This window comes from Lithobates pipiens, unplaced genomic scaffold, assembly GCF_037356315.1.
Source record: "Lithobates pipiens isolate NorthernLeopardFrog02 unplaced genomic scaffold, aLitPip1_a1.2 Scaffold_13, whole genome shotgun sequence".
NCBI lineage: Eukaryota > Metazoa > Chordata > Amphibia > Anura > Ranidae > Lithobates > Lithobates pipiens.
Genome location: NW_027507718.1, coordinates 339851867 through 339866645, shown reverse-complemented (window position 1 = coordinate 339866645; position 14779 = coordinate 339851867). Strand labels below are relative to the sequence as shown.

Here is a 14779-nt window from a genome sequence, read left to right as displayed (position 1 = left end):
GGGATTTGTACAGACGATCGGAATTTCCAATCTGAACTTTTTCCAAGCGAAAAATTGAGAACATGCTCTCAATCTTTTGCTGGCCAAAATTCCACCAGCAAATGTCCGATCGCATTTTCTGACCAAAAGCAATCATCTGACTTTTGCTGGCGGAATTTCCGATCGTGTGTACGAGGCATAATAGTTGTCCTGTTGACAGATTCTTCCACCTAAGCTGTGAATCTCTGCAGCTCCTCCTGAGTTACAGGGACCTCTTGGTTGCTTCTCTGATGAATGCTCTCCTTGCCCGGCCTGTCAGTTTAGATGGACGGCCATGTTTGGTAGGTTTGCAGTTGTGTTATACACTTTCCATTTTCAGATGATGGATTGAACAGTGCTCTGTGAGATGTTCAAAGCTTGGGATCTTTTTTTTTTATAACCTAACCCTGCTTTAAACTTCTCCACAACTTTATCCCTGACCTGTCTGGTGTGTTCCTTGGCCTTCATGATGCTGTTTGTTATTTAAGGTTCTCCAACAAACTTCTGAGGGCTTCACAGAACAGATGTATTTATATTGAGAATAATTTTATTTACTAATTAGGTGACTTCTGAAGGCAATTGGTTTCACTAGATTTTAGTTAGGGGTATCAGAGTAAAGAGGGTTGAATACAAATGCACGCCACACTTTTCACATACCGTATATACTCGAGTATAAGCCGAGATTTTCAGCCTCTTTTTTGAGGCTGAAAGTGCCCCCCTCGGCTTATACTCGAGTCATCGCTGTCTGCCCGCTCGATCAGCGTGTCGAGCAGACAGACAGCGGCCATTCTAGAATTCAAAAGCCGCGCCTCCGGCTCCGCCTTCGCCTGTGATAGGCGGAACACTGAATTTCCCAGCAGCCTGTGTTCCGCCTATCACGGGCATCGTCTCATCCTCGTACTACGGACGAGGATGAGACGATGCCCGTGATAGGCGGAACACAGGCTGCTGGGAAATTCAGTGTTCCGCCTATCACGGACATCCGATAGGCGGAACAGCAGTCAGTGGGAAATTGAGTGTTCCGCCTATCACCGACGGAGGCGCGGCTTTTGAATCCTAGAATGGCCGCCGACGAAGAGCTGAAGGACGGAGGCTCGGCTCGGGACGGGATGGGCCGGGCCGGGACGGGCCGGGACGCAGGCTGGACGGGACGCAGGCTGGACGGGACGCAGGCTGGACGGGACGCAGGCTGGACGGACACAGGCAGGCTGGACACAGGTAGGCTGCACGGACACACACACACACACACACACACACACACACACACACACACACACACACACACGGATGCATGGACACACACACACACACACACACACACGGATGCATGGACACACACACAGGGATGGATGGACCCACAGGGATGGACGGACACACAGGGATGGACAGGCATGTCTCACCCTCGGCTTATACACGAGTCAATAATTTTTTCCAGTTTTTTGGGGGTAAATTGGGGGCCTCGGCTTATATTCGGGTCGGCCTATACTCGAGTATATACGGTATTTAATTAGTAAAAAAAAAAATTGAAAGCCTTTTATCATTTTCCTTCCACTTCACAATTATGTGCCACTTTGTATTGGTCTATCACATAAAATCCCAATAAAATATATTGACGTTCAACAAAGTGTAATATTTCTCTTATTCCGGGGGTGCAGCCTGGATCCCTGGCCTCTGGGGCAGGTAACACTTGAATAGCATTTTACATTCTTTCTTCTCCTATCTCACACGTTTTCTCTTTTTCCTCCTTCGTCACCTCTCTTGGTGTACCATGTTGTGCCCCGAATGGGGTCCTAAGACAGACAGTAGCTATGTTATGGGCTAATTAGTCACACAAATTTATGTCGGCATCCTAGGTATTGGAACTCTGTTGGGATGGGTTGGGAGTACCCTGGTCTTGGTGGGCGGGCCCGACCCCTGGTCTGCAGCTTGATCCCGTTTGGGGCGTCAGGGGGCTTCGGGCTCGTATGCCTTGACTGGACATACTCCAATGATGGGAATTGACTATATGATATGGGTCCATGATATTACAGTTGATATAGCAACACCATGCCTGATCGTTTTACAGGTCTGTTATGTCAGGTTTTTGTCTAGATTTTTGTTAGTCTAGAATGGCTTTGCATATGCAAAGGTGGATTTTACTTGCTTGTTATAAGGAATGTTCATCTTTATTGTTCTGCTGAAAATCTTCAATAAAAATTATTGAAACTAAAAAAAAAAAAATATATATATATATATTGACGTTTTTGGTTGTAACATGAAAAAAATGTGGTAAATTTCAAGGGGTATGAATATTTTTTCAAGGTACTCTGTGTGTGTTTGTGTGTATATATATATATATATATATATATATATATATATATATATATATATATATATATATATATATATATAATATTTTTTTCCCATGCAGCTTCCTTTGAGATCTGTTGCCTGGTTGGTTTTTGGCCCTATTATTAACACTCTAGTGGTTACGCATACTTGGGGCGGTCGATCTTTTGCTGGTTCCACATTTGGGTAAATACAGACGGCAATCTATTTACCTGTTTTTATATTCCTTATGTTTCATATGGAGCAGCTGTTGTTGACATGGTCAGTATTTAAATCCAATGTGCATGCTACAGTTATCTATTCTGTGGGATCTATGTACTATATATTTATCACTATGTTTGTATTATAGAACTTCTATGTACATATTTTGTGAGCAACCCTGAAGAAGAGCACACACCTGAAATCTCGAAACGCGTTGGGTGTCTCACCTCCTAGTTGATTTTTAGAGGTTCTCCTCACCTCTATGAGCCGCTGTTTCACACATTTACCTAAGCCCTACCCCCGATTTAGTTTTTCCAAATGATTTTACTTGGTGTATAATAAAATTCATATTTTCTCTTTCGTTCATTGACGGACACAGTATCTTCATCTTGACCTTAGGGTTATATCACCCCTTTAGGAGAGGACTAGGCAGAACGTGTTAAAAACAGCAAAACTGCACAGTACCTCCCAGGGGGGCGGTCTTACTGGCTATAACCCCTCACACCAGCAGCTCAGTTTTTTTTCTGCCTAGTGTAGGAGAAGGACCTGGCTCCCGGTGGGACCATTGGTCCTGGGAATTTATTTTTTCTGCATTTTTGATTCCTGTGATCTACAATAAACTGGCCATCAAGCGTGAGCAGACCTTAGCTAGGCGCTGGGTCGGCCACGACATGCCCCGTCTGATCCAGGGGCGGCTGGTGAGCTATATGCTCCGGGGCACACATATGACCGGGCTACTGCTGTCCGTGTCACAGTGTGTCATGGCCGACAGCCACCCCATACTGCTTGGGTGATGGGTCTGTCTGTGGAATGCATCCAGCAGTCCCTACAGGAGGGGTATGTATGGTTCCACCTGTCTCGGCAGGATGGAGCAGCTGAGCATTCCCTGGGAGGTCGACTAGGGGGTCTCTCACGCTCCCTTTCTTCTCTCCCTGTCCCTTCCCTCCTCCCCATGCTATGGGCTGCTGTGTGACTGGGCACAAGGGGGTGTGGTGCACATACCTGGCCGGGGGGGGGTCCGGGTAGGGGTCTGCACTGGGTGTTGGGGGTCCACTTGTGCTTTTCCCTGTTTCTGGGCCACGGTGGGGTGTTTTGGTGTGTAAGCCATGTGGGGAGGCCGCAGCTCGCTCCATGGCCATTTTCCTGAGGCCGCAGCTATTTTTCTGTAGCCACAGCCAGTTTTTTCCTTTCGCCCATTTTCTGGAAGTCCGGTGGCCATTTTCCCCGCGCCCTCAGACGTTTTTTTCTAGTGGCCTCAGCTTGTTTTGCCTCTAGCGCTGGGTGCTTGTTTCCTTCTAGAACAGCACTCTTTTTACACACAACAGCACAGTACCTGGGTCAGGGTGGTGAGTCCTGCAGGACTGTGGCAGCTAGGAGGGTGGACATTTTGTGTGACTTGCCTTAGGTCCCTAAGTGGTGACAGGCGAGTGTAGGGCAGCATGGCATCAGAAGCTGGCGTTTCTTCCCTAGACATCCCTGTTATGGAAACCAGTTCCCCTGCACCTGCGGTGCCTATGGACGCTCTGTTGGCGGTCCTGGAGGCCTTTGGTGCCAGGGTGGAAGCGGCGTGCGGGCGCAAGGGGGGTAAAAAACGCCTCCTCCCCCCACCATCTTCTGGGGAAAGCTCTGATTCAGACTCGGGCCCCGCTGTGGCAGGCGGCCCTTGTTCTGACATGTCACAGGATGCGGACCAGGACCGTTAGGACAGTGAGAATGACTCCGTGTCCACGCAGGAAAAAGCGCTTGTAGGAACATTTTTCACAGCGTTGGGGGATATTCTAAAGATGGAGGATATGGCGGGGGCAACTACAGAGGTGTCGGTTCCTTTTGGGTCCCACAAGCTGGCCTGCACGGCTAAGGTGTTTCCTTACCCAACTTATTTTGATAAGTTTATTTACAAGTAGTGGGGAAGACCAAAGCAGGCCTTTTCAGTCCTGAAACGCATGCCGGTGCACTACCCCTTTGAGGAGAGTTTCCTGAAGAAATGGACATCTCCTCTGATTGTTGACCAAACCCCCCCCCCCCCGGTATCCAAGTTAAATAAGGTAACCACGATTCCGGTGGAAGGGACCCCTGCTTTCAAGGATCCTGCTGACAGGAGGGCCGAGGCGGATGACCGGTCAATGTTTACGGTGGTGGGGTCAGCATTGCGGCCAGTGTTAGCCGTGGCCCTGGTGTCACAGATTCTTACTGAATGGGCTAAATTGTTGCACCGCGAGTTAGAGAAGCAACAGCCTTCCCCCAGTCTGCGTGAAGCGTCTTGTCCCCCTCTTCGGTTCTTCTGCCGGGCCACCGCGCCTTCTTATAGCTCTTTTACAGGCGGTGGCCCGGTCTTCTGTCGCCGCCGCCTTCCGTTCTTCTTCTTCTTCTTCTTCTTCTTCTCCTTCTTCTCCAGGAGATGTTGACTCGACGTTCTCTCCGGCCACAATGCCAGGGACGCACTGCGCGGCCACTTATATAGGGACAAGGGGCGGTGTCACATGGGTTGATGTCACATGGGGACTGTGACATCGTAAGGGGGCGGGGTCACCATGTGACACCAACCCATGTGACATAAAGCCATGTGACACCGCCCCTTGTCCCTATATAAGTGGCCGCGCAGTGCGTCCCTGGCATTGTGGCCGGAGAGAGCGTCGAGTCAACATCTCCTGGAGAAGAAGAAGAAGAACGAAAGGCGGCGGCGGCGACAGAAGACCGGGCCACCGCCTGTAAAAGAGCTATAAGAAGGCGCGGTGGCCCGGCAGAAGAACCGAAGAGGGGGACAAGACCCCCGAAGTCGGGAGAAGAGACCTGCGGCGAGGAAGAAAGCCGGACTCCTCCGCTAGCAAAAGAGCTACAAGAAGATAGCGGAGGAGTCCAGCGAGAAGACCCCCGAAGACGGAAGACCCCCGGAGCTGTGCAATAAAGTATTTTATCTCGTGTGTTGTGTTTTTTTTTGTACTTTTTTTTCACAGGTGAATGGGTAGGGGTACATTGTACCCCATACTCATTCACATAGGGTGGGGGGCTGGTATCCGGGGGCCCCCTTATTAAAGGGAGCTCCCGGATTCCGATAAGCCCCCCGCCCGCAGACCCCGACAACCAACGGCCAGGGTTGTCGGGAAGAGGCCCTTGTCCTCATCAACATGGGGACAAGGTGCTTTGGGGTGGGGGGGCCGTGCGGCCCCCCCCTTCCCCAAGGCACCCCCCCATGTTGAGGGCACGCGGCCTGGTACGGCTCAGGAGGGGGGCGCTCAACCCCCTTTCCTGGCCGGCCGGGTAGCGTGCTCGGACAAGGGTCTGTTGTGGACTTGGGGGGGACCCCCACGCCGATTTTTTTCGGCATTGGGGTTCCCCTTTAAGTTCATACCAGGCGGCGAGGCCAGCGACGTCTCCTTCGCGGGCCCCGCCTACCTGGAGACCCGCTCGAAATGAGCGGACTTTTCTCCGGGCGGGAAAAGTCCGCTCATTTCAAAAGTACGGCGGACTGGCATACACACGGCCGGATTGTCCGCCGAAATACGAGTACAACGGACAGAATTTCGAAAAAAACGAAATTCTTAGTACGCCGGACTGCACGCTGAAAAAGTCCGCTGAAGCCCACACACCAGCGGATTGTCCGCTGAAATGTGTTTCAACGGACTAAGTATACCATACAGTCCACCCGTGTGTACGCGGCATAAGGTTCACTTGTTTCCGCTAGCACTGTGAATGTTAATAGGTGTGTTCAATAAAGACAGAAGAAATTAGACTTGTTCGTGTGATATCAGATTATGTATGTAATTTCTTCTCCCGAATTCCATCTTGCATGTCTGCTCTGCAGTAGTAGGGTTTTTTCTTTTCGCTTTTGTTTTGCTTGAGGTAAATATGATATTTAATTGCTGAAATCAGTGATACATACTGCAATTATAGTCTTCTTGTTGAGATCAGACATTATATTAGCTGAAAGATGAATATGCATCATAAATAATACGATTTTTTATTACAATCTGTTTTACAGCATTTGGAGAACAAGTATAATGAGTCATTAATAAGTCTAATACAATGCTAGCTTTACATTTGGAAAATTAAGTCACGCCAGCTGAGGGAGAGGTGATAAGTCAGAGCCAAAGAAAAGGAATACATACAAAGTAATAATTAAAGAACATTTTTTAAAAATTAGGGAGGTCATGTGTGCTACAGTGTGCAAAGGGCTATGCACTGCACAACCACCAAATAGACAAATCTATGGTGAGCGAGATACTGGACAACTCAGGAAATAACGCAGCTCTCCTCAATTCACAAATGTCATACAGGGAACTCCAGGAATTCTTCCCAATCAGCCCTGTTGAGGTTTGCTGTGGTGGTTGGTTCAAATGCCACTGTAAGCTAATTGTAATATTTATTTTGACATTTTGCATTTTTTTCCTATTGCTTTTCCTTTTCTTTTTCCTTTCTTTTCCCTTTATTTTCTTTGCCTTTCTCTTGCTTTCCAGACACATAGGGATCTATGACAAATATAAATCTTGAACACCTAAATAGTCTAGCCTAAATAATTTTAAAGTGCTGTGCTCTAAAACTGTGAAATATGAAGTGCAGTGTTTTCTAGTGAGCGCAATAATGAATCAAACAATAAAAAAAAGGGTTCTTCCAGTGACTGCTACAATAATTTCTATAAGTGACCATAGATGTATTGTGGAAAAAATTGTGCTATTTTGTACAGGTATTACTTTTGCGTGAATCTTGAGACATTCACAAAGCAAGTTTTTTATACATAGACTTGTTGGTTGCAGAGCGCTTTGCAGGTCCATGGCCGCTATACACCCGCTGGCATAATCCGCTTCCTGAAAACTCCCTTGGGGAGTCTATTCAGACAACCACTGCAGTAAATTACTGGTGCTTTACCCCCTTATTGGAGCCTGCGTGTTTTAAGTCTTATCTCCTGCTTAATCCCCTAGGGAATAATAATTTGAAGATTTAAATGACTGTGTCACAAGGAATAACCACTCATAAATGCATCGTACATGTCATGGCTAATATCCCTGCACCACACTGGCTTGTGTTGCACATACCCTCCAAGTACATGCATTAAGGCAGGCCATAGATGATGCAAATTTCTTCTCTGCAACCACAGGCTGCAGAAAAGAAATTTTCACGATTTCCCCATCAACACAGGCAGGGCTGACAGGGGAAACCCTTCTGCCGACCAATTGTCTGCTCCCAGCGGGGAATGCCTTCTATAACAGGTTCAAATCGCTGTCCGTTCCTGATTAACCCGGCTGAGATTTTAACCATCTATGGCCGGCCTTACACTGCATTCCTGCCTTCTCAGCCTGAAGTGATGAATTACCAAAGCACTCCTTACCAGGATACTTGAGATAGTTTCACCTTGCTGCTGTCTCACATTGAAAAAGTCACAGCTGGCCATATAACCTCACTTGCTTCTACAGCTGGTTTGTGAGTACCCATTCTGCTAGGTGTTTCACATTTGCATACTTGCAGTATATCTGCTCATAAGCACAAAGAAAGTACTTATGTGGGCCATTTCATGTGTCACTCCTCAAGGACCTGATGCTGACAGCTTGAACCATTGCACCCTGCTTAAATCTACATGCTCTTCAGAATCTCCCCTGGCCCAATCAAGCACGGCTCCTCCCTCTGCATAACCCAGGGAGTTATTTTCTGAGGCTATATCAGATTTTATGACTAAAATCACTGCAATGTTTGCCTACATGCCCCAGATGTGGCCAGAGGCCAGGTATTTTGATCCATATATTATGAAGGTTCCTCAAACTGGTTAGATACTAGGAAACTATAGTGTTAACAACAGTGTGTTACAGAAATTTTGATCTTGACCCCAAGATCTGCCCTCCTGAAGATTTTGGATGAAGGAACTACCCAACATCCTAATACCTATGATGAGGCTACTTTTTCTAGCGTGTAAAGTAATTGCTCTGAAATGGTTATCTCCAGCCCCCCCACCACCACCATACACAATAGTGGAGTGAGCTGGCCAAACATTGATCTAAATTCGGCCAGTTCATCATTGACAGGCATAATTTATATCCATGTATGGGTACTGTGGTTGTACTTATCAACTTCTGCACAACTGCCCTGTCATATTTTTTTTCCCCTTGATCAGTGCTGCATGCACCGCTAAGCACCCCCCCCCCCTCCTCCTCCTTTGTGAATGAAGAACTATGCTTCCTGGGGTATGTGACCTGCATATCCCAGGGAGTACAGTGCACATCATTCTCCTAGGCAGGTGATGTGCATGGTTGGACAAGATAGTACATATTTTTTATTTATTTATCCTTGAAGGTAAGCAAAAAAAACAAAAACGCTATTTTCAGAGGGGAAGAAGGGTTAGAGAATAGAGAACTTTCTTTTGAGGTTAAAAATCCACCTTAAGCTGGCCATACATGGACCATGGCTCATGAACCATGCTCAATCAAATTCTTCCTGTTTGATCAGTGCCACTGGTTATAGCTGGCAGCACTGACCAATGTATTCTGATGGCAGGGAAGTCTCTCTGCTGTCAGAATACAATAGCTCAGTGGGGAAGATTCCCCCATTCCCCTGTAAATGGGGGACATTTAGTCATTGTTTTCATTAAACCCGTTGGTCTGCTTTAGTAGATTGGTTATAGGACATTACGTCTCCTCTTACTTCAAATCCTTAATCCCGATTAACAGCCTTGCTCCAGTGCCAAAAAAGTCTCACCTCTTATTGGCATTTATGATGGCAACAGTGTTTGTATTGTGTTTGGTTTTGGATGTATTACCCTGTATTACTTATGCAATGGCTGAATGGAAGGACTGTGGTGGGGTTGTGTGTCTTTTTGCTATGTGGTGTTTGTCAATAGTAACCTGATAAACCTTTAATAAAAATCACTTTGTTGAAAAAAAAAAATCACTGCTATGATAGCTATCCCAGAAGAGATGGGTTGCAAGCATACTTCTATATCTTCTCCTTCAGAGTTTTTTTTTGTTTTTTTTTTTTATATGCCTGCATGCAACTAGCTGCTTTTGAATACTCAACCGAGGATGATAAAGGATTGTAACCTATCCATTTTGTATGATTTTATACCTGAGAATGTTGTTGGTTGACTGGGTTTAAATATATAATTTTGGTTCTTGACATGGTGACATGGTGCGTGTTTTGATATGGGAGTAATCTGTATTTCAATTCTCAAAGTTACTAGGCTGGGCTTCCTTAAAAGTCCCTACCCTGCCAAAACTTTCTGTGTAGACTTGCTACTGCATCCTGTTTTATATGGTGACTGGTCTACTACTGTCAAAAAATGTTCTCCTCCCAAGCGTTTTTCTGAGCAATGCCTTATTAGACTTATAGATTGTAAGCTCTAATGAGCAGGGCCCTCAGATTCCTCCTGTATTGCATTGTAACTGTACTGTCTCCCCCCCATGTTGTAAAGTGTTGCGCAAACTGTTGCCGCTATATATATATAAATCCTGTATAATAATAATAAGACTTGAGGTGAGAGAAGATTTGAAATCAATAAGTAACAGATAAGTGTGGTCAGTTTAAAATAAGACCGTTTCTCTGGAAGAAAAAAACATTTGCAGTTGGGTGGTGTTTCCCATTAAAGGTTTTTTCGTCAATAAAATTCCTCTATTCTGGCCCTTCACATTTTGCAGGTTGCTCCATTCATTTTGTGAAGACACAGTATCGGAAACCATATTAAGATGGAAATCTAAAATCCACAACATAGTTGTTGAAAACATTGATAGTGAGCACAAAACATGGGCTAATGCATAATGTTTAATTTCATGATCGCTTTCATGTGTTAGAATTCACTAGATAGGGATAATAAATAGTTGTGTGTGAGTGGCAGTTATTCTTTTCTATGTAGAATAGAGAAAAAACCTTTCTGCATGTATCGTCTTGGTGAAGACAGCAGTAATGGTGGTATTGGTAATAGAAATCTCCATTGTAAAAAGTCATATGTATTATTGATGCATGAGGCTAAAACCACACTCATACAGGAAAAGCTGACACGTTTCAGCCCAAAACAGCCTTAAGCCCCATACACACTATTTGATTTTTGTGTTCAGATTTACCAAAACCATATAATATCAGGTCAAACCTTAAAGTGGTTGTATGGTCCTTTTTTGGACTTTTACCTACAGGAAAGCTTATAATAAGGCTTACCTGTAGGTAAAAAAAATATCTCCTAAATCGTATATTCCCCTCGCAATGCACCGCTGACTGCAGCAGCGCATGCGCACAGGGGATTCTCGGCTGAAAGCCCGGCAGACGCCGGACCCTGCCGGGAAGAAATCTCCCACGGGCGGGAGTGACAATAGCGCGACTCCGGCCACTCACAGCGCTGGAGCCGCGATACCCAGAAGAAACGCCAAGGGAACATGTCAGTTTCCTCGGCGTGGATCGGACCAGATGTCGGGGCCTCGATACCCGGAAGAAACGCAGAGGGAACATGTCAGCTTCCTCGGCGTGGATCGGACCAGATGTCGGGGCCTCATTCTAAGGTAAGTATTTCATAATGAGCTAGTATGCAGGGCATACTAGCTCATTATACCTTTTCCTTTGCAGGTAGGAAAAAAAAAAGTAAACACATCAGCGGGTTTACAACCGCTTTAAGAGTTTCAATTTGTATGCAATCAGGCAGGCAGTTGCACTACATGGTTTTGGTAAATCTGAAGACAAAACCTGCAGAAAATGTAATAGTGTGTTTGGGGCTTTAGTCACAGCTCCAGAAAGGTGGGTCACATGATATTTTCCATCTTTAAAAATGCCTTTCACTGCATCTGATGGTAAACAATTTTTTTGCATGCAGAGGTATGTAAGCATACAGCTGGAGCTGCATATGAATGCCTCAGTATCTTATAGAGCTGTACATTAGCACCTTCTCAGCACTCCCTGAAAGAGGGTCAAGCATAGGTTGTACCTAGTGTTAGCAAAGACAGGATGAAAATGATACTTTAGCATAATCCAACTATTGTTCTCCCACTTGCTGGCTTCTGCAATCCACTTCACTTTGTAGATCACTATGTATATATTTTTTTAGTCTTTCCTATCTCTTATCCTCACTGATTTAAATAATTAGATGTGTCATTAGTCATTGACTTATGCAAAAATATGTATAACAGATAGCATTTTAAGAGTTTTTGTACAAAATATTAAAAGTTCTAAATGGGAACAAATGCTAAATTATTTTTTTTACTTCAGCTACTGATCATACAGAACTTTCTTACTTTTTGTTGTATTTAGTAATCTCTAGTTCAAGTTGACTGTATCTTGTTGATGCTAAAAGCAATTAAGGCTTTTTTTCATTTAATCTGAAACTTAATTACGTTATCAAGCCTCTTCAGTTGTCTCATTAGTACAAGGGCAATTGTTAGATCATGCATTAGAAATACTGCAAAGTGGAAAATCTGCGATCTCATTTTAATCAAATAAGCATCAGTCAAAGAAAGCCCGGGAGAGAGGATTATGGCTTCATTTAAACTATGTTTTCTTGTACTGGACTGCAGGTGTTCCAGGAACTCTGCAAGGGAGTAAATAGGACCCCAACACAGATTGTGAAGGAGAAAAACCTAGGACTTCTTGATAGGAGACAGCTAGAGGACATCTGTCAGAAGATTGTGGATGAACACAATGTAGAGGTATTGAACAACTAGTTTTCTTTAAAGATGGCGCTTTATTTCCAAAAGGAAAGCATGTGTAGGCATAGAGATAAATCTAAAGTGTTCTCAATATATATTTGTCCATATTCTGTAAGAAATGTACATGTCTGCAAAAGATAAAGAGAACTTGTTAAGATTAATGTTATCGGCAGAGTACACAGTGCCTACTATGAAATGTACTGTATGTAGCATATAACTTTCTTTATTCCAAAACTCGCTTCATTAGAGGAACAAACAAAACCATGAACTGAAGCTGGCTACTGGGAGATCTGTCTCCTCCATTTTGATTCCAAGGCTGTGAACATCAGTGACATCACCACCGAATTTACAGTATTATTTTTGGGCAGCGAGTGGCACTGTCTAAGGAGTCATTGTACACCTGAATACACAGAGCACTAGGAACTGTGTAAGTGTGTAAACAATGTAAATATAAATTCAAGAGGTCTCTCCATTGGGCTTTCAGTAAAGCAGCACGACATTCAGATTATTAACCCATAGACGTTTCACTTACCTCTATTCAAATCAGTTAAGAAATTAGTTCAGATTACAGTGATTTACTTTACTAAATAAGGGTAATTATGCTTGTCCGTTTTGGTCTGTTCCACTAAATCAACCCACCCCTGGTCCTGATTTATCATTTTAAAGAAGTTTTGTGGTCACAGAATACACCTTCATTTTATAAAATCAATAGCAATGCAAACAGTAGTTATTTTTGACAATCCAATATAAGCTGAAATAAGTTGAAAAAAATAGTTTCACGTTTTGAGTGCGGCCTGTCTGCTGGCCATCTCTTTCATCAACCTAATGGAAAACCCTGCATGTTTTGCAAAGTCTCTTTCTGCTGACTATTTTGAAATATCTGAAAATGCCATTTGCCATGGTACCATGGTAGGCAGTGGTTCCTGTACTGACTCCGCCTCCTGAAACTCCACCTCTCAGCAGCTCAGAATGCAGTGCCCACTAATAGAGCATAGTGGATATGTGTCACAGAATTCAAGGAAGTAAATTTGTGGGTATCTTCACAAAGTAAGTTTACAAACTGCAAGACTGTTCAGAATAATTTGAGTAGACTAGAAATAATTGAAACACAATGTGGAAATGAATAAAGTAGTAATGTTACTTTTTGACAATAGATATGCTTTGTTTCAGGTTTGGCTGCATTTTGCAGTGTGTTTTATCATTTAATTGACATAGAATTATGTGCATGAGTGGTAAACTGAAGGCTCAGAAGCAAAAGTAGGAAATTACTAAAAATAAAAATAAATATAACAAAATAATAGCATGCATTTTTTTGGTTATCACAATTGACTTTTTGTCCTTGTTTCTAGGTTGCTGCCATAAGACAAGGAAACCTTAAGGTTCTGAATAAGCTCATAGGTTTAGTTCAGAAGGCTTCAAAGGGACGGACAGATCCAGTTCTTGTGAAGACCATACTTGAAGAAAAAGTGCTATCTTAAAAACCAAGACTAAAATCTAAAGATCAATAAATGGGGGATTCTCCTCGATGAAGGACTGACAGCTGCTCTTTCTCTGCTCCATTGCCCTGTGTTTTCAAATGTATACACAGCCTCCACTTTACCTTCTACTGCTGCCTGCAATGACAAGTAGCACAAAGCCTCTGTTTAGCCCTTGGCACACCAGGGTCCGAGAGTCTTCCTGAGGGGAATAGTAGTTCCATCTTAAAGGTGCATACACTTTTTTTTTTGTCGTAGGCAACATGTTACCAGACTGAGGGAAGATCATTCTGCAACTGTAGATGACTTGTCCACGTCTAACATGTAATGGTTGTAAGGTGGAGCTTGGTGCGGGTAAAATTGTGTAGCTTGTGCTTCAAGCAAGTCTGAAAAGTCATTGTCGGCAACTAGTCCTGCATCTTCCTCCTTATTGGATATTTCTCCCTCTTCCCATCTTACTAAGGCTGTATTTTTATTTCCGTTATGGAAGGTTTCATGTCTCAGTTTGAAAAACGTGTTGCTCCTCCTGCTCACAAGGGTACAAAACACCCAGTTTCATTCTACAGCAGCCTCTGATTAAAAGATTTCAAAATTTCTGTTTAAATTAGAACTTATCATACCAGTCTCTTCTTTTGTTTTGATGTGGCCCATTCAGAAAACTGTTTTGTTTTTATTTGAGGCTGTGTGTTCCACTTTAAAATTAGAGGATTCTATCATTTCTTACCTACAACCTACAATGGGGTCTAAGCTTGGTTCTCATAAAGCTGAATATACTGTAGTACTAAATACTCTTGTATTTTATCTCAAGAATCTCTTACTTGGTTTAGATCTGCAGAGAAAATGCTCACACTATTACATGCTGGGAACGTACGCACAATTTCATGTGTTCCCAACATGTCAGAGGAGCCACAATTTAAGAAAGCTTAGTTCTAACTCCCCTTTATAGTCTTTTCAGGACTTTGCTGAAGGAAATAATTAAAAAGGTGAGAAGGATAAGAGTGGTCGCTTACATCATATGCGCAAACATAAGGATCAGCAACATAAATCAACACCTTCCTATCCTGCATCAAAACATTCCTTTTTTTCATTTAGGTCAAGTTAGAATTACTCACAAGTCTTCCTCCAACTCCTCGCCCATAGCAATCCCAGATG

At 43.9% G+C, this 14779-nt stretch overlaps 1 protein-coding gene across 1 annotated transcript in view; it reads left to right on the top strand.

The window, feature by feature from the left end:
- Positions 1-14241, top strand: part of GATB (glutamyl-tRNA amidotransferase subunit B) — a 189252-nt gene extending 175011 nt beyond the window's left edge. Inside the window, exons 12-13 of the mRNA XM_077477034.1 lie at positions 12021-12152; positions 13502-14241. Of these exons, the coding sequence (XP_077333160.1) occupies positions 12021-12152; positions 13502-13630 (261 nt within the window). The 3' untranslated portion in view covers positions 13631-14241. The remainder of the gene's footprint in view (positions 1-12020; positions 12153-13501) is intronic.
- The last annotated feature ends 538 nt before the right edge of the window (positions 14242-14779 follow it).